Source organism: Larus michahellis, chromosome 5, assembly GCF_964199755.1.
Source record: "Larus michahellis chromosome 5, bLarMic1.1, whole genome shotgun sequence".
In the NCBI taxonomy this organism is placed as follows: domain Eukaryota; kingdom Metazoa; phylum Chordata; class Aves; order Charadriiformes; family Laridae; genus Larus; species Larus michahellis.
The window spans coordinates 47,573,375-47,593,992 of record NC_133900.1 but is presented as its reverse complement, the minus strand read 5'-3'; the positions used below and the strand labels follow the sequence as shown (position 1 = coordinate 47,593,992).

Here is a 20,618-nt window from a genome sequence, read left to right as displayed (position 1 = left end):
TGCTGGAGGGACAAACTGTCTTGAGAGATTAACAGGTTGCTTTATAAATTCACATTGAACTCCAGTTCTGTACCACTGGCATGGAAGAGCAAAGTCCTTTCAAAACATGGGAAATTCTCTCACCCTGTGATCCTCATTACACAAAGTTCTCCAGGTGGAGAAAACTAAACTCAATAAAAACAAGAAAAAGGAGACACGTGGCAAGATCATGGCTTAGGCAAAACACTAATTTCACCTCTTCACCATTTACGCAAATAGAAGTTCCAGCTGCAGGAATGTAAGCAGCACAACTTTGTTACAATAAACTAATCTAAATTTATGACACATTATAACTTTACAGCCATTTAAAAAGGAATATACTCTGTAAGTGTAATGCATCTAGTCCACAAGCTTTTTGGTTATATACAACAGAGAGAAGGTTAGTGCTTTATTAACAGCAATTAACTGACAGTGTTTCCCCAGGCTTCAAATCCAACAGTGCGGCACAGACCAATCTCTGCAACTCTGCTGAATTTAATTTTTAATTATGAAACAGATTATTTTTTTTCCTGGATCATAGCAATTAGTATCCTATTAGTAACTCATAACGCCAGCCACGATGGAAATGAACAGAGGCTTTTTTATTACCTTTTTATTGAACCTCTGCTATCACTACTTCAATGCAAAGCAATTTCATTTCAACATTAAAAGGAGGCAATTTTTACTCTCATGCATAGTGGCAAGAACTGGTTTTTAGTTTCATAAAACTATTTCAACTCTAGTAGACTGCACTAGACAGATGTAGTAGATATGTATCTTCTTTCAGAGAACAGAAGCAAATTTGAATATGTGCTCAGCAAAAAGGAAGACAGTATAAAGTAAGGAAAAAAAGCCAAGATAACCCATTTACATGCACATGCATATCAGCCCACAGAAATAAGTTTAAGCAGCCATTCAATACTGAATATTGACATGCATATTCCTATTTGGACTAGAATATTCAGTTCAGTGCTTTCAAAGCCCTTCAGCAGCTGAACAGCGCAACCTTTAGCTTTCTACCTGCTACCAGATGGCAGCTTGAAGAGTGCTTTAGAAATAACAGAAACTGGAATAGATAAAAGCCTTCTGGGATGCGTTCAGCATCTATAAATAAAAAAAGCTGTAACCAAGTTTTCTGGAAGCAGAGCTGACAATAGGCTCTCATAAAAAACTGAGCTACAAAATCCAGCACTCGCCTGAAAGATTTGTACAGTAGTCTCTCTAGGAGTAGGGCTTATGCTATAAAGCAAATATCTGTCTCTAAACCAGATATTTGCAACTAAAATAAAAACAAAACAAAACACTTCTTGAATTCTGTTCTGCCAAGCATCACAGAAATTACCAAACTTTGGATTTTAAAATTAAGTTTGCCATTTTGCCATCAATTTTCTCTCACTCTCTCACTCCTTATTTGAGATGGGTCATGTGTCTATATGTATTTTTAAAAAAGAACACTACATCAGCAGATAAAAGACACTACTTTCTAAAGCCATAAGTGTTCAATGCAACATCAAGCACCGGGAATAGTGAGTCTTTATTCTCATATAAGTATTACTGCAATCAGTTATCTCGTGGGTGATTTTAACAGGCAAAAGACCTGATGATGTTTTTACGGTCCAGATATTGAAAGATTAGTCTTATGAGTGGAATATGGAATAAAATAATCTTCTAAATACTGCAACCATGCAAGAAATGTTGGATCCTAATTTCATTGTTAGATGGTCAGAATTAATATTAATTAATATTAACGGTCCTAATGTTGCAAAGTTTATGACAATTTCATTTTACCTTTAAATAAGTATTATAAATAAAAATATTAATAAAAATCTTTTTTAAGCCATCCTTATTCCTGGAAAGGCAGAGGACTTGTTTGAGCTACTTAAATCAAAGACAGAAGCATACCTTGTAAACAACACACTGTGAAATTTTAGATGATTCTCCAAATAACAAACTCTACTATTGTACAGCAGTTTAAGAGCTCCTATAAATATTAGTTAAACTTGTCTTTTGGTCTAACTGGCCACATACCTGGATCTCTTTCCTTTTCCTGTGTCTCTCAGAAGTAACCTTTGGATATTCTACACCCACTGCTTTGCCACTTCCCTTGTTCCACTTTTCAGAGCAAATTTTCTGGTGGTTGATGGTACAATAAAGCTGGGAGAGTCTTGGTGACACCCGCACTCTTTCATGCCCAAAAGCCCTGATCAGCCTGGCTGTGTCAATGGTGGAAACAGAACTGCTCACCTCAGTCTGAGTAGCAGTTTCCATCTCTGTTTGGGTCACAGCATCTGATTCTGAGGTGGCAGAACTGATCGTGGTACCATGATCTCCACTAAGCCTTGTCTCTGAGGAAGTGTCACTAGGAGTTTCCAAGTACTGCTGGTGCTCCAAAATTTTATTCATGTGGCAGACAATTTTCTCTCCTGGCCTATTTTTCCTGAGCTCAACAAGGCTATTTTTATCATGGGTGATACGCGGTCTTTCTTCAACATGTGTTGCATTAGGCTCTAATGTACTTTCAGACATGCTCTTTTCTGGCAGTCTTATTTTCTTCTGCCCTCTTCCCTTAATTTCCCTTTCAGAAATGTTCTTTTCAGATTTTGTTGTTATTAGTGTATGCTTAATGGGATTCTGGAGGACCCTGGCCAATCTATCGAGGCGTTCAACAAGGGACAGCTCACCATTACTCCTAAAATCATGGTGCTGGTGTCTCTTCTGGCATTCCAAAAACTTAACCCAGAGTTCATCTAAGCTACCACTGGAGTGGGTTCTGTTTCTCGGTGACAGGTCTTTCTCCACAGTCTCATTGAGGCAAGTTGTTTGGCTACACGGCAAAGGATAATTTCTAGCTGCCTTTTGTTCTGCTTCTCTTCTGCCATGTTGAAGTAGGTCCTTCCCTGATGTTTCATTCCCCAAAGATGTGCTAACGTTTAGATCCTCATTCTTGCTGTAATCTGCTTCTGCAGTGAGTGGAAAGAATTCATTTTCACTATCTTTTTTATGACAAACAGAGAAAACACGTCGATGACAATGTACTTTCTTCCGATTCTGCAAGATAGCCCTTGAGGAAGGTCTAGCATGTCCAATACCAGAACTGTCTTCTGACAGCTCGCTGTTAGACAGGAAGTAGCTCTCACACATGGGCATTGGATGATGAAGGTAGAACTGTGCAGATTTGAAGACCGAATGAGTGGTTTTTACAGACTTCGAATGATGTGTGTGTTCTAGAAGAGACGAAAAAACTTTAAATTTTTGTTTCTTTACAGGGAAGCAAGTAGCAAACCGCAAATCTTTACCAGGATGATTTTCATCTTAACACTTTCCAATCACTTCAAGGGATTAAAAGCAGGAATCATTGTACCCAAAATGCAGCAAACTTAGAAATGAAGTTTTGGCATTATTAAAAGTATACAAATAATATTTTCTATTGTTTGCAACACAGAATCCAAGGGAATATTATATCCAACTGAATCTGAAGGAGGAATCTAGATACACCACAGGTAACTAGGCTCCAGACCAAAATTTGGACTGAACCTTTATTTATATTTATGGAAACTCATGATAGAAGCCACAACTCATTTTGCCTCTTCTCAGACAAATGCTCAGGGAGTACAAATGTCCCCTGACGCTATGCCTTAACATCTTCTCCTAACTAACTCAGAACAGCGCTATATATAAGACAACCAATACCACTTTCCGTACAGCTCCTAGAACCATCTCCGATAGCATATCAAGATTTAGCCCTGCTTTGCTTTCAAGCTTAGATGACAGATTTTAATTCAAAGCGGCAGTGAAATCCCCCCAGAACATGCTACTATCTGAAATTACAAAGGACTATATGCAGAAATCCAATTATAAACTCATTTGTAATAGACATACGTCAAGTATGCATGCAGCATGCACTAGCAGGAATATACTTCAAAATAATTTTAAAGTCCTTTGCAATATACTGTTAAAAAAATAATCAAATTTTAGAAAGTAAAAATGTGTTTCTTGTTATGTTCTTTGTATAATGGACTGAATTATATAATGAACCATGAACGCAGAAAGGAGAAATTATAGATACTAGTGCCAGAAGGATTTCCCAGGTCCCTATTCTTACTCCAAGATGTTCTATGCCATTTTAGCCAAGCGTATCATTTAAAGATGCCTTATAGAATAGTAATAGCTTTAATATAAATAGTTAATACAAAAAAAGAATGGTCCACTTACTAATGGTAACATCAGTGACTAGGTAATGGAGAGCTGTCAGCAAATGCCTATCAAGCTCCATTAATGGCAGGAATCACACTCATACCAGCTCTTCTCTAGCTCTCCAACATTCCTGCTAAGTTTGGTTTTTTGTTTGTATTTTTGTTTTGTTTCAAACAGTCTTGTTTCCATGATTGTGATCTACTGATGAAGACAGAACTGGAAATAAGGTCTTCCTTTATTCATTTGAGCACACTTTGCCACTGATTCAGCAAAAGGGTGGCAAGTCCCACAACCAAGGAGGAAAATACCTTCCCACCTCATCAAGAATCACAAGCTATGTTTTTATAAAACCTCAATTCCACGTGGGAACAAGTAATGCAAGATAAGCTCAGGAAGGGTTACAATTGCATGAATTCATACTGTCAATACTGCCTCATCAACTTTACTTTTATTTAGTCACTTGTTTTCCTTAGATTTTATACATCTCTTCCCTTCCCAACACAGAGACAAGTTCAGTGTGATGTCAAGATCATGAACAGCATGAGCAGACTCAGTCTCACTAACTCTGAAATTGGAGGAATTTGTCTTTCCATACAAGGTCAGTGTTTATATACTCATGCAAGAGGATTCCTCCACATCCTCCTGACAAATGAGATCAGGCTTGGGAATACTATGCAGAATTTTTGCTATTTCTGTGTTTTTAAAAAGTTACCAACAAAATGGAAGGAATGCAAACAGGCAAAAAATAAAAATAAGTTTATATAGAGAAACTTTTTTTAAAAAATACATAACTTGCATAATTTTAAGCTCTAGACAAGCTCTGTGGGTAGAGGTAATCTTTTATTAGACCACCTAAAAATACAGTTGAAGAAGTCAGAGAAGATTTTAGACATGCAAGTCTTTCTTCAGAAAGCTTGCTTAAATTTCCAACTGTACTGGCTGGTCTCATAAAAGATTATTTCTACTTACAGTTCTTTTCTTGCCTGTGTCTTTAGACCATCACAGCTACAGAAAAATACTATTAGATAATTTTACAGTAGCACTTATGTTCCCCTTCCATTTTATCCAGGCTATTTGGAAAAACAAGGTATCCGCTGATTTCTGCTCCAACATATTTTGTTACTGTAGATTCTTGTTCAGAGACCTCACTTCTATACACGCGCTCTTTCTGTAGCTCTACCACCGTGACCCAGCATTCTTCTTTCAATTTACCCACAGTGAATGAAGGAAACACTTTTCTGTCTTACTCCACTTACGTGTTCCCATATTCTTGCATTTTATAAATGCTCACAGCGAATTATTTCTTCCATTAGAAAAACTAGGTTAAGACAACATTGTCTTCATTGTTGCACTAATTCAACTATTGGTCCTATGTACACTTATTGAAAAAGTAAAATGAAGATAAAATAATGAAGTCCAGTGCGTCTTATGCAATCATCTTAAATTGTCTCCTGGAAATAAAAGTTACCTAACGGAAATACCAAAATCTCTCCATTCTGAAGAGAAAAGCTTCACAGAAAGCCGCTTCTAGAGTGAAGAATTAAAATCATCAGAAGGAATCCCCAGCAATACATCAGCACAGCTCTGTGGGGTGACCTGACCCTGGGCATATTGAGCTGCCTGCTTAAAAAGGACAACAATCATCACACTGAGATAGTCCATAAAAATCCATTTCGTTAGTCTCCATGTAACAAGTTTATGTGATACTAAGAAAAATAAATAGGCTCCCCAAAACCCTATGTATGCGAATACCTAGAAGAGAGCAGGAACACTCTAATTCAAAATCCATTAGGCTGTTTTCATATGTTTCGTGTCCCATCCCTCATTAACAGACATAATGATATTACCTCCTTGCAACTTGCTCACTCTTTGTGTAATATAGCACATATTGCAAAATACTGTACTGTGCAATAAACAACTTCTCTGAGGAATTAATAGCTGCATTTATGAGAGATGGCAACCACTCAGCGATTTTCTGTTTACAGTTACTTCTGTCCAGGAACAAGATGCATTTCTCAAACACAACAAAAATCCCCATGCCTACTCAGTCTCGAGGAAGTTTATTAACCTCACAAAATGAGGTTTTGTATGAAAGGAGTGTCCATCAGGACTAATTTTAGCTACTGTCATGAGAAACAGTGTCAAAATCATCAGCAAGCATAGCGTAATTTCATTTTGTCATCATTCTCAGCAAATAAACCCTTAAAGTAGGCTATTATAGTATAAAATCCTGACCTTCATCCCTCAGGAGTACCATCCAAGAAGGTTAATGGAGGGGAGGAAGAGAGAGTCATCAGTCAAATCAAATTAAAATTCAGTTACATACCAACATTACAGAGATACTTTACATGACACCACAAGACACAAGTGTATTTGCGGGCAGGAACACAACGCCAACCCAATATACAGAGTCATCCCACCTGCTTTTATTTACCAAGGGATTTCTGTCATTTTCTACACAGGCATCCCTTGAACACGTAAAGGAGACTTTGCACTTCTCAAAGAATGCTTTAGAAAAACAAACAAGAAAAACCCCAAACCCCATCAAACCCAAAAAAAAAAAAAAAAAAAAAAAAAAAATCTTACAAAGGCTCCAATAGGCACTGGGGCCACTGGAATTCTAGCAAATACTAATATCCAAGTGTTTGGGCAGAAAGATGGGGAAGAGAAAAATGAGTCAAATCCAGCATCTTCAGCAGCCCATCAGCAATACCATGAGACCAAAAATTGTGGATCCTGAAACATAATTATTTTTCTCTACTTTCTTTCGTGTGTATGAGAACACATGTAAAATGAAACACACACTTTAACTACCTGAGGAAGCTTCCAGTGGTACCATTTGCTCCTCAGCCCAGGCTACCTTGGGCTTGGCCCTCTTACTGTAGATTCCTTCTTTATGCTCGATAGCTGTACTGCCTGGAGCATTATCATCCTCTAAACCAAGCACGCTTGTTGAAAACCTTGGAGGAAGAGCATCATTTGACCCTGCAGAGAAAGAGAGCAATAATCATGAGTAAAAAGAGGAAGCACAAAAAATAGATACAGAAATTTCACAACAAAGACAAAGCCTGAAAGAAAGCCTATTATCCAAGTATTAGTACCAGTATATTCACCAACCAACAATCATGATCCCTAGCGAGCAGTTCTAGTGACTAACACAGCAGCAGTAGGTATTGCACCACATTGTTTTTCATGATCTTTAGTGACAAGATTCTTCCCTGAGAGGTAGATAAATTTCACCTATTCTACTGACAAGCAGAGAAGAATACAAGCATTAGACAAGTATGCTAGGAAGCCAGACACAGGACCTGGGAGTGCCCAGACTCCCTCCTGCTCACATTACAATTCCAGACATTTTCACTGACTGATGTAAATACCTACTTTCCGAGCTCAGAATAGCAATGGATAAAAACTGGATGACTAGAGTAGGTCTGTATAACCTCTAAACAAGAATGCAGGACAACAGCAGCAGAGCTCTCTTACTACCATACCGCTGTCTCCTAATGTTAGAAACCTAAAATGGCCCCTAACTGATTTATCATCTTCGTCAACACCAGCTGGTTACATTCAGCAGATTTAATTCAACTCAATTTTCTTCTGCTACTACTCGTGAGCTAAGAATCCTAGCTGCAGCAGGGAGTTTACAAAACAAAATTTATTTTTTAATTCTGCTGGACGTTTTCTAGAACCTTGCACTGCCTCATATGCATTTTTATACCTAGCATCATAGCTTCTGCAAAACAACAGACTCGCATCACATTTGTTTCTCTCATTTTGACCATATTACAACAGACAGACCGGAAAAAGGTAATGATCAGACATACATAAGCAATTACAAGCACAATTTGTGACTATGATGACTAACCTGTCACTTACTGTCACTGTTCTATCAATCTACTTCCCTGGGGCATTTCTCTCAGGAATTGGACATCTCTGTAATATTAGTTTTGTCTACAAGTAACTGTGGATGTCAAAAAGCTCTGACTGAAAACAATCTGCAAATAAGACCTATAATGCTTATGTGATGCTTTCTTTATGTATAGAAGAGAACTGAAAAATAACAGCAGGCAAAGCAAAAGAAGTTGATGAATCACAGAGCATCCTTTCCTCCAGTAAATGAGGAGAGCTTTTTCCTGGGAGATGGGAGGATGTGGGGAAGAGGTGAATATATATTTTAAGCTGTGATTATGAATTACATTGTTTATAGAAAAGCTTTCTACACTGGAATCCCTTAATATGGAGGAAAGAAATTCAGTATTGAGAAAGCTATTATCTGAAATGTGTGTTGTATTATGCAGGTATTTCAGAATGCACACATACCAAATTAATAAAGAATGTACATCAATATGGGAACTAAAAAGAATGAGAACTGGCAGAGATATGAAAGAATCCAAACCGAACAGTAATTCCCAGAGGAAAAGAAATAATTATCAAGCTGTAAGACATTGAGCCTTGCTTCTTTTCACTGCCAGAATGGAGTACTAACATCCCCTTCATCAAAGAAATTGAAACCATAGTCTTCAGTCAGGGCTCATACATCTTTGTGTTATAAAGCAGTGTGAACATGAACAAAGACATTTTTCTATTAAAAATCAATGCGCTTTCTCTAAACTTGTAGAACAGAAGAGTCCTAAGCTCAACTGAGACAATTCTGCATATGAAATATGTATATTTTGATCCATGAATTACAACCATCATTTTGCATTTGGAAGACCTAAGATAAACAAATACCTGAGTGAGAGCTCTCAACGCTAGCTTCTGACGCAACTGGAGAAATTTTGGATCCTGCTTTTAGATACGGAACATAATACATTCCAGTACTTCCAGAAGGTTTGTATGGCAACAATAAGGGCTGATCTGTGAGGATGGAAGGCAAAGCAATTAACAGAAGTCAGGCTTTAATCCTTTAATGCAACTGAAGATAAAAGCAAAAATCAGGACCCAAGGAGACTGCTGAAGATGTTCAGTGTGGAAAATCTGGAGAAATAGCATATTCTTTAGGAAAATAAATTGCAAGTGTGAATTATTTAATTAATACGCGCTCAATGGTTGGAAGGTTGATTGTCACTCAGCTAGAAAAAATAGCTTACTTACCTATTCAATACTAAATTTGTGAGTTGGGTGACAAACACTGACTTAGAAAAACCTCCTCACATACCCACATAGCTCACAGTTGATCCATGTTTAATGAAATAATTTTAACTAAGCAAGGATATGTCTCTCAAGTCAATAAAAACAGTGGTGTCACAACAGAATTCCAGCAAACGTTTGGACCAGAACATTATCTGACTTCTAATAGCAAAGAGAAGAGGTAATCAGATAGATGAAATATTTTTTGCACTCTGATATAGTGAAAGAATTTGCTCTCTCAACCCGTACCATTCTAAACACCTTGAAAATAGAGATACAAAGCCTGGAGCCCAGGAAAAATCATGAAAACTACACAAGTGTAGACATACCAGTGCTATAAAACACTACTGTGGGAAAACACTGCAAAACATCTACATTCCTTCGTCAACAGATTTAAAAGGCCTCCACATTTTCTGTTTTATTCTGCAGAAAATACTGATGTGCATATTCTCTTCTTAGCTTTTGTACTACCTTGACTAGAGATTAAATCAGTAACTAGATATACCTCTTGACAAACTCTAAGCGGTAAACCAAATGAAATTATCTAGAAACAAATGTCAGAAAGTTTTCTTGAACCAGACTTGTACCAACAAATTCACTTCCAGATAAACCTGAATTGAACTACAACTGTATTTATACAACGCCCTACCCACAAGACTGCAGAGTCCAAGTTTAAGGGTTGGGTTTTTTCCCATATGAGCAACTTCAAATATCAAAATTATCTCAAGAATGTTGCTTTCACAAAAAAAAAAAAAAGCTGGATTTGTTTTTGTTTTTTCAATACCTATAAATATCTCAAACTTGAATAGAGGAAAGTCTACATAAACATATAGGACACTAATTTGCTCACCATTCTGCCTTGGGAAAGAGGAAATCTTGTTCCGAGATGAAGTTCTATTGTTGGGAAGTTCATGTGCTTTCTGGAGAGATGATTGGTGGACAGCATTTTCACTGTCTTGTGAATTAACATAAATTTCTGCTGAAAAGGTTATTTTTTCAGGACCTTCTGTTGTTATCTGAGTGGTAGCATCAGAAGTACTTTTCTCAGTCTTTGCAGGAACTACAGAGTTGAAGATATTCTTCAGACTACACCCCCCTGAACCCAGAACAGTGACTTCTGATCTCTCACTGCTTTGCAGAGGTAGCTCTTGCCCTGCTGTGCTTGTAACAGTGGAAAGCACTAGACAAGGATCTGCTGAAGACACTGGCCTTGGGAAAGATGAAGGTCTTTGATCTTCTGGAATAAGGTTAGCAGGTGATAATGTGGAAACAGCTTCTATTAAAGTTTCTGGAGTTTTTAAAGACACTGGTTGAGTATTAACTTCAGGTTTATCCCATGATCTCATCTCATTTTCAGTATTCAAGTCACCATGCAGGTCTGAGTTGTTACACTTTGAGGAAAGAGTTATGTGGACACAAGACAGTACTTTCTTAGTTGGTGACAAAGGAGATACAGACGTGGTGGATAAAATCTCATCCGCAGATGAATGGTGAGACATACTGATTTGCTCTCTCACATCCTCTTTCTGAACGAGAGGTACTTCATCAGAAAGACTTTTCTTCTCTTCTTCAAATAACTTAATACGGCCCTTCAGCAAATCAGTTTGTACGGCTGGATCTGAACCTTCTAAGTTCTCATACAACTGGATGTGGCCAGGTGGGCTACTTTTGTCCTGCTGGTAACAGCTTATAGAATGGGCTTCATTAAATCTATTCGTTTCTTGACTGAATGTTTTATTGCAGTCAAGCCCCACAAGTCTGGCACTATGCCTGCCCAATTCAGTCACATCTTGAGGCAGAACATGAGAATTTTTTGCACTAAGGGTCTGTCTTTTATCAGCATGGATGCTTACAGAATACTCATCTGACAAACCGTCTGTTTCTTGATAAGCTCCAACTCTGTTACTGTCAGCAGAGACATGATGAAACCTGTCTTTCTCAGCAGTAAAAGCAATCTCATTAGATGCTGAGCCAGAAAGCATTGGACTTGAAGGAGGACAGGTCTTACATCTTTCCGATTGTTGTTTGTCATGGCTCTGTTCCTCAGTGCTAGCAGAGTCAACTTCCAAAGGCATTATCCCATGAAGACTGTCTCTAGTGAGACTGCTGCTGAGTACCATGGAAGTCAAAGGTGACTGAAAACGTTTTCGGGATGAAAAAGTGATAGAAGTAATTTGCTTAGCCATTTCCTCAGAATCCTTTTCCACAGACAGCTTCTTCTGAGCTGGTAAATGGACTACTTCTCTTGCTGCAGACCTCATTGCATATGTGTCTCTCTCCATCTGCAATGGTGGATGAAGTTCAACAAGTGCATCAGAATGACTAGCTGCAACTGTCTGATGCTTGCTGCAAATAGGTGTTTGAATCGTACTCAAAGATTTAAACTGTGTATCCTTCAGCAGGCAACAATCAGACGGACCATCTCTACATAATGGCACGAATTGTCGTAAACTTGACTCTAAAAGTGCCTTAGTCTTAACTGCTTGTGTTTGTCTGTCAGTTTGAAATCTTTTGTCACTTGAAGATTTGAAATGCTCCACGTCCTCTTCCTGATTATGGCTATACTGAGAAGCAGCTTCCAAACTGCATCCCCACAAATCCTGAAAAATACCGAAGAATTCACAAAGGTTATGTGGATAACTTCCAGCCCTTGCCAAAATCTGGATTGCAGAATTCAAAGAAAGACTAGTGCTGTCGATAATCAAGAGTCTGTCATCATGAATGAGCACACGCTTTCTCTGGAACTCATCTGTTAACGGAACTAATTAAAAATTTGTCATATTTTAAGTGCCAGCAAATTAGCTAACATGGTTTTGATGCTACAACAAACAGCAGCAATGATATCTATAATAGAAGCCTTTAGTTTTTTGAACTATAAAGTTGTAAATACCTCTCAACATCACTCCACTCACTAGAAAACAAGAATAAAACCTTGTTTCCTTTTATTGGTTGGCTTCACAGACAGATGAACATTTATCATAAACCCAGTTCATCATGTACTAGGAATAATGACTATCTTTTGAATATTTATTCGCTACCTAAGTTCAAAAGGATGTAGGGAGAGACAAACACACCCTGCTAAAGCTTTGTGACTTCAGTGATAATTTTTTTTAATTTAAAAGCCAGACAATTAGCCACACAAAATCACAGAAATATTTAGGTTGCAAGAGACCACTGGAAGTCTCTAGTATGACCTCTCATTCAAAGTAGGGCTAATTTCAACATTGGGCCAGGCTGCTCAGGGCCTTGTCCCATCAGGTTTCGAAAATCTCCAAGGAAGGAGATCTTGTATACAACTTAACTACTTGTCATCTGTAAATTACTGATGAAAAGGATCCCTTCATAGCTCCATGGAAAAACAAAACAACACAGAAATCCACATTTACTTCCAGTTGTAAGTACTCAAACCTTAACCAAGTATGTAATGTTAAGTTCTGGCGACTTCCAAGAAATCAGTTAGCAGACACACACTAAAATTATTCTGGTTTGGATCAGAGTCCAAACAAACTCCACACTATTAAAGCGCTACATTATGTGACATTTTTAGGGTTACAGGGATACTTCTGCATCTGACATTTTGCTATGCCATAAATATCACTATATAAAACAGAACTTGATGTAAAAGGTTTTCCCTTGCACTTGAGTCAACTCTAGTGTTTATGAAGCAGAACTAAAATGAAAGGAACACAGCTACATGGGAACAAGTGGGAAGCAAAGAAAGCTGTTCTTTACAAAGCATGAGAAAATATTTAATTAGAAAAGCTTTAATTTTCCATAATTGACATTTCTCTTTTCCCCCAAAACAAGTATGCCAGTTTTCCTCTCAGACAAGAGCTGTAATAAGTGTTTTTATTTTTATGGCCACCACCCACTGCTGACAATAATTAAAAAGTGACGTAAAACAATCAGAGCTTTAATTTTCTCTTTCAGGTAAGTGATAACTTGTAAAAACTTGCCAATTGTCATGTGCAGATCATTTTCATTCTCCCATCAAAATGGATATGTTTGCCACAAAAACTATTTTTTTGTTTGGAAAGCTGGTGACAAAAAAGAGAAGGTACTCCTTCTGCAAAAAAAGAGAAGGTATTCCTACCAACAGATAAGACACTAATCCCACCAAAACCAAGGAAGTTCACTGTCAGTTGTCTTTGCTCATAAAATCTTCTTAAAACTAAGTTACATTTACATCTTTGTCTGACCATGCAAATTGTCCCACATCTGTACCACCTCCCAGTAACAGAGCCACTCTATGTGGGACTCTGCTATTTGACTACACATATTCAGGGATCTCTGGCATGTATTTTACACAACAGTATAAAGTGTTGTGCCTTAAATTACCTGCCTGTGGTCATGGTCATTTAGGAAACTGAAACTAATAATTTACTTTAATATTAAACTTCTGTCCTGGTTTCTTTGCCTGACTTTACTAACCATTCCCATTTTCAGCATGCCCTCCAGTCCTCATTGCTTCATCTTCTCCTGTACCTCAAGCCTCATTCCATCAAAAAAAAAAAAAAGTCCCAACAGCAACAATCAACAGCACTTTATCATACCAGGAAAATAAAATTAAAGCAACACATGCTATAGCCCCCCAGCAGAATCAGACAAAATAAATCCACACCCTGCTCTCTAAGCATATTCATCAGATGGTGTTGCCCTTCAGCTGCCCATTAATGAGACAGATTACTCACGCTGCAGTTAACTGGAAAACTCCCAGGGTTACAGTCCCTGTTCACTACAGAACCTACACCTTCTTCTGGCATTTCAAAATGTAACCTGATTTCTTGACGCATCTTTTGTACACAAAGCATATATACTTGCTAGGCATATATACATATGCATATATACACTAAATATACTACACAAAGATAAAAGGTATGAAAGGTTCAGCAAATGGCTCTAGTTACTTGCCAAACAACGTAGAAATAAATGTGTTTAAATACTCAACGAAGTCTGGATATTCCAAACTCTTCTTTCAACTCATTACACACAACCGATACTATCAGGGGACGTTCAATACATGGTCTGCAGAGATGTACCGAGATCAGTAAGACAGACAAACAAAATATGATCCTCTGTCTCTGACTGGCTCACCATCCTCATTTCCTTACTTTCTGCAACTCCTCGTGCACATGTGTTGTGGTTTAGGCTGAGCTGGAGGTAGGTATGGGTAGGACCTTTGCTTCCAAGACTTTTCTCATTGGGAAGCTCCCAAACACTGATTGTTGATTTTTGCAGCAACTTACCTGACTGGTGCAAGGAGAAGGTAGTTTGGAAGAAGAGAATGACAAATACCTCTAGATTAAAGATTACACTACAAACAAGTGAATAAAACATCACACTCCCAGATGCATGCAGAAAGCCTGTTACTCTAAGAGTACAAAGAGAAACCCTTGCAAGTGCAACTGGGAAAACCTTAAGTTACTGCTTATTACTGTGAGCGTTGCTCAGAAAAATGCAACAGATTTTGCCCTGAAGCAAATTAAGGCAACTACTCACCTGATGTGTTAACACTGCACCTCCAACGAGGGGCAGTAACAAAAGAACTAAAACACTAACCTTTGGAAGTAGCTGTATTGATTCTAGAGAAATGAACATTTATCTATAAACCGAGATTCCCCTCGCTTAGATGCACACTAACTAGAACAGGTATCATACAGTTAGTCCCACTCCTGACACAAAATACCAGACCACACTTCACACAATATGCTAGACAGCAGCTCCCTCTTACATTATTTCACCCCAATTCTTTTTCACAGGTCAGTTTAGCATCAGAGGCAGCATCATGGTTAGTGAACACCGGAAATGGACAAAACAAAAGACAATTTCATCAGCATCCGAATCATTAGAGCTCATGTTAGTATATGTGAAACTATAGGCCACCAGCGTTCTTTAGAGAGAATTTCTTAAGCATGGACATAATTTTATTAATTTATCGGTATCTGCACTTCTTTAATGTGTCATTAAAATTACAGTACTTTCATTGAGGTGCAAAGAGCAAATCTGAGATAAATGTACTGTCATGGAGATGGGCCAGATAAGCTTATTTAAAAAATAAAACTAAAAATCTAGGTTGTATTTATTTTCTCCTACTGATTGGAACAACTGTGGAAACAGCAGAGTATATTTCATTAATAAAGTGTAACGCAGGTCCCTGGATGGTGACATCCTCAGCAGCTAGCTGGAATTTGGAAATAAAAATCAGTCAAAAACATTTTTGGTGTAAGTCACAAAGTATAAACATGTATTCCACAACAGATTTTCAATCCTTTCTACATCCCAGATGTCATTAGCGGGAAACTATTTCAGCAAGGTCTGGATTATTACTCCAAAGCAGTATTTTTCCATGGCCTTATCTATTCTAAGCAAATAAATTAGTTTATTTGGCTTCCTGTATTTCCTAAAGCCATGAGGGACAACAAGGGACCGTAGAAGAATGCAAGAACACAAAGCAGTCCTGTGCCAGGGTAGGGATGCTCCCAAGACGATCTTTTCCCTAAACCACGTACCAGTTCAATGGCCTGAAGTAATACACAGCAACTCCTACAACTGAAAGCAAGCACAGAAGTTGCTATAAACTCATCTTCCCAAGCCTTTCACATGTCTTATTGTGCTTGTTATGTGTCATCCTTCCAAAAAAGATCTGTGTGGCATATGATCCACAAGAGATTGCAGTGCAAATTTATAGCTACAACTCAGTGAACTTCCTGAAAAAGTGAGAAAGTACAAGGAGTGGAAAAATACAGCATATAGTGGAAGAATACAGTATACAGAGAGGGAATGCTCTTAGATAAGTCAAGAGATAGCTATTTGGCACCCATAAAAATACAGGTGGGGTCCTCAATTTGAAATTCTTAGGTTTAATATGCTGAAACTGTACTTTTATCTAACAGCAATTCAATAACCCTCAATCTCAACTGGGGGACCAAAACAAATGTACATGTACAAATGGCACAAGAAGGTGGTTCCATTTGAAAGGCAATGCTCCTAGAACAGAAGTCCGCCTACTGGCTTTTGTTATTCTTGAAATTATCAATTATTCTTGAAAGACCCTAATGATTTCAGCGGAACAACAGTAACAGGGATGATTTCTGGAGCCTAGGATTGACTTTTTATATGCTTTTCTTAAAAATCCCAACAACCTTCATGTCATTCTGTGGCTCTTTATAACTGAGGAGCATCACACATCCTAGGATTAAACTCCTCAAGTCTATCAAAAGAATAAGTACTCTACCACCAACTTACCTGCTCAGGCAAAAAACAGATCTCTACAGCCACTCCAGTATGGCCACAGACGTAGGAATTACTCATCAAACAGTAGCCCATCTTTAGGAATGTCTTGGCAACTCTCTGCCTCCCTTCATCACAAAAAAGTTTATAAAAGAGTGCCATCATCTTATCATAAATTTCACAAGACCCAACTCTGGATGATCTGAAACGTGACTTTTCTTATGCGCGTGCAGTTAATAAATCTGCAGCCTTTGTCACCTTTTCCTGCTAAAGAAGCCCAATGATTTGCACTTTCTCTTCCCAGTTAAGACCTTTAGGAAGAGCCAGTATCAAGTGGAGTTAGTATGAAATTTAAACTAAAACCCCTTAATGTCAAAAGTTCCGTGTTTGCCATCTACTCCTACGCATTTCTGCCAAGATTTAGTGTTTATTATAAAACATAATAGTGTGAATAGAGTGTTTCTCTCCTTGTGTAATGGAAGAGCTATAAAATCACCAAGAAGACTCCATGAATTGAGGGTACAGAAAACAGATTCACTACGCAAGGTTTGTCAATTTTACAGAAGATAAAACAAAGAAAATAAAATTCGGAGTTACACTCATGAGCACAGCTTGGTATTAGAGATACCTCTTCAACATTAACTTTTCATCTTGAATGTTCCCATTTTTGGGCCACTATTCAGCTTAGCACTTGAGTACATGTTTGGAGCCCATTTATGTGCATATGTCCCAATCACCTCCTTAAACACTCTGCTCAGCTAGAACTTGAGAAATCATTATGATGCTTCTTTTTTAGAGCGTCTGTTAACACATCACCACTGACAAACAGCTATCAAACAGATACTTGACTATCTCAAAAAATGGAACAATCTTTAGAATTAAAATATCACTGACAAGAACTCTCCCGAGCTGTCCTGCTCCTTCGTTGCATTGTCTTTTTTTTTTTAAGGAGAAGGTTCACATGCTTCCTGCGAGAAACTATAAAATATCACAGTGGTAAATTATTTTTCTTGAGCTGTCACCTATAAAAATGAGATGCAGAGTCTAAAGTTTCTCAAAAGAACACTCATCATAAGTCTGCATCAGAAGCACTAAAATAAAGATGACGGTCTGACGAAAGAATTGTTTGCATGAGTGCTAGGAACAGTTTGTCTTTCTCTGTCTTTAAAGTTTAGGAGAAGGAAAATATCTTTTCATAATCTTTGTTCTGTTCTTTTTAAGTCAGTGTATTGCCAGCTTTGCTCTATAAATTCAACAGGTATCTTACAGAACAGTTTCCATTTAATTCAGAGTAGATTATTTTGTCAGCAATAGAACTGGCTGCATTTTTTTCAGTTAAATAGTTTTCAACATCCTGTATTTTTCTGTGACATATTGTTTTTCTTGGAGAAAAAAAATACATTTACCTTAAGTATAACCAAAAAAACCCAGCCGCCTTCATTCTGCAAATTCAAAACTATTTTTAATTTCAAACTAAAGCCACTGTAGAGCAAAAATTGTTTCAAGATCAAAGCAGAAAGTGTTGTGGTTGACTTAAAGCAAGTTCTTGGAGTCTTGGTTTGCAAAAGTGACTAATTTTTTCTTACTCTAAATTGGGATAAAATTTATAGCTGACACTGAGTTATATAAAGGTAAAGTACTTGGTTACAGTCTGTAACAAGTTAATGTTAGGGACAAAGCTGAGATGCAACAAAATCTAAAAGCTGGGAAAAAATGGCTTCAGGGCCTCTAGTCTTGATCGAACAGACTGAAGCAAAATATGTATTCGTCTTTTGGGGTTATTTTACTTTTTAAGAATTGTCTGAATTTCTAAAAATAAATAAAACTTAACATGTTGGGGGTTTTTTTTAGGCTCCTCGGTCAAAGATTACATCAATATGTGAATAATCGAGAAGCTTAGTCTGATGTGTTTTGGAAGCTGATGACTGTACTACCAACACTGTTCATGCCCAAGAAACTATAAACACAAACACAGACTACTCTTAAAACACTATTCTTCATTCTTGCTGATGCAAGTCTTTCAATTAAAACAAGCAAGCAAACAAACAAAACCACTGCTTTTCCTGGGAGGCAGACAGTCTACAAAGAGAAAAGGAAAAAAAAAAAAAAAAGGAAGATATATTACTAAAGCTAAGGGCATTTATCTGAAACACCAAATTTAGGATGGATTATGACTCTACTTTCAACTGCAAATTTTCTACATTCTCCTCAGAAACTGCCCCAGTCCTTAGCTCTGCCTAATTATCCAGCCTCTCTCCCACCGATTCTGGGTCTCTAACCTGCACACATGAATACATCATCCATCCACTACTCATGTTATACAAACACCTCCATGTTCTTCCAGTCTGTTTTTTTTTTGTTCAAAATACTCTCTATGAATAATGCCCTACCTTGGGACACACAGACAGCCCCTAGGAATCATGACATAATTAGACGAATGCTGAAAATGGATATTTAAAGTCAAACTGAAGGTAACACACTCTTGTTTAGACAAATTCCAATTCAGATATACTATATGTTAATATATGAACTAGAAATGTTCCAAAGGAGATATAAAAAACATCCCAACAATTCGATGACAAGTTTTCGCAGAAAAATAGAGCTGTAAGAGACTGAAAGCTCATCTAGCCTATATCCCTGCCCCAAATCAGCATTAACTACACTTAGATGATTCTTTACCAACATATGCCCAAGCTCTTCTTAAAAACATACCATGATTAACACTCCATAATCTTCCTCTCATCATCCTTACCGTTAAGGAGTTTCTTTTCTAATAAGACACTTCCTCACACTTGAAGCCATTACCTTTGATAAAGTCAACATAAAGAATGAACAATTTACTCCCTTCTTCCCTGAGGCATCCTTTCAAAGATAAGCATCACACTCCTTTGTAAACATTTCAGAACACATGGGAAGTAACACAACACACTCCTATCACCTAGACAATATTGCATTGTACAGTAAACTCCTTCCACGGAAGAAGGAGGAGTTTATAAGGCACAATCAGCACTTACATAAATATTTTGTGAAAAGCAGAAGTTAATTGGCTTGGTAAGAATCATAAGCTGCATGCACTTTCTCACCACAATTAACACCAATTCTTTCATCACATCATCACTGACCACATCTCTGTCCTTCCTACTTTCCTTCAGATTATCTTCAGTTGTGTGCCAGCCCCCTACATCCCCAAACCACCCCCCTTCACCCAAGATAACTAACTACAGTCTGAGGAAAAACAAAACAAAACCAAAAAAAAAAAACCACAACACAACAGCATGTGCTGTGGCTGGTTCTAAAACATATGTAGGAACTGACTAAACTGAAACAAGTGTCTCCACTAAACACAGCTCTCATTAGTTTGCATCCCCCTCTCCCTGTCTAGCCACCAATCTTAAAATGAATTACATTCCTGAAATATTTTTGAAGATCACAGGTAAGACAGCAGCATTCATCCCCCGCTTCAAAAATTTTCTCCAGAGCAGCTGGTTTGTCATGTCTGTTTTGTACCTTGGCTAGTGCAGATTTCTTGGCACTCAGAAGCAGTTCTGCCTTTATTTCCTCTAGTCTTTGTTGGTCCTCTTCATTCCAGTCTGACAGAGATTCCTGAGATCGGCTGGCCAGTTTTAGCTTCACCCATGCTATACAAAGAACATAAAACAGAAAGCAGTTTCCTTTCCATTTTCTCACATCATGTATGGTAACAGTTTTATAACTTAAAAATCAAAACTTTGCTACCCATTTCTAGCTACCACGATAAAGAGCATTATCAAATAGCAGAGCTGACAGACTGACCAGAAATACAATTTAAAATGGACCTTCTGAACATTTCTTTGGAAAGATGGATCCAGGACCCATTACCCGGTTCTGGCACCTTTACAGTCTCAGACTCAAGTCAACGCTCTTTCACACAATCCTTTCCCAAATTCTTAACCTGGCACATGCCTAATAGCTATGTGGACAAAACACTTTCTCATGTCAATGTTAGGCTAAATAAGGTATTCAAACTGGGAAAGTCCAATTCTACCCCATTCTATCATACTACATAA

The 20,618-nt window shown here is 37.7% G+C and overlaps 1 protein-coding gene across 5 annotated transcripts in view; it reads right to left on the bottom strand.

Moving 5' to 3' along the window:
• Positions 1-20,618, bottom strand: part of ALMS1 (ALMS1 centrosome and basal body associated protein) — a 77,317-nt gene that overhangs the window by 16,784 nt on the left and 39,915 nt on the right. For 4 of the 5 annotated variants that reach the window (XM_074587187.1, XM_074587190.1, XM_074587191.1 and 1 more), the window contains 5 exons: positions 20,080-20,210; positions 10,193-11,942; positions 8,944-9,069; positions 7,027-7,197; positions 2,047-3,242 (listed from right to left, as the gene is read on the bottom strand). In XM_074587187.1, the coding sequence (XP_074443288.1) occupies positions 2,047-3,242; positions 7,027-7,197; positions 8,944-9,069; positions 10,193-11,942; positions 20,080-20,210 (3,374 nt within the window). The remainder of the gene's footprint in view (positions 1-2,046; positions 3,243-7,026; positions 7,198-8,943; positions 9,070-10,192; positions 11,943-20,079; positions 20,211-20,618) is intronic. The other variant, XM_074587188.1, reaches the window with a different exon arrangement.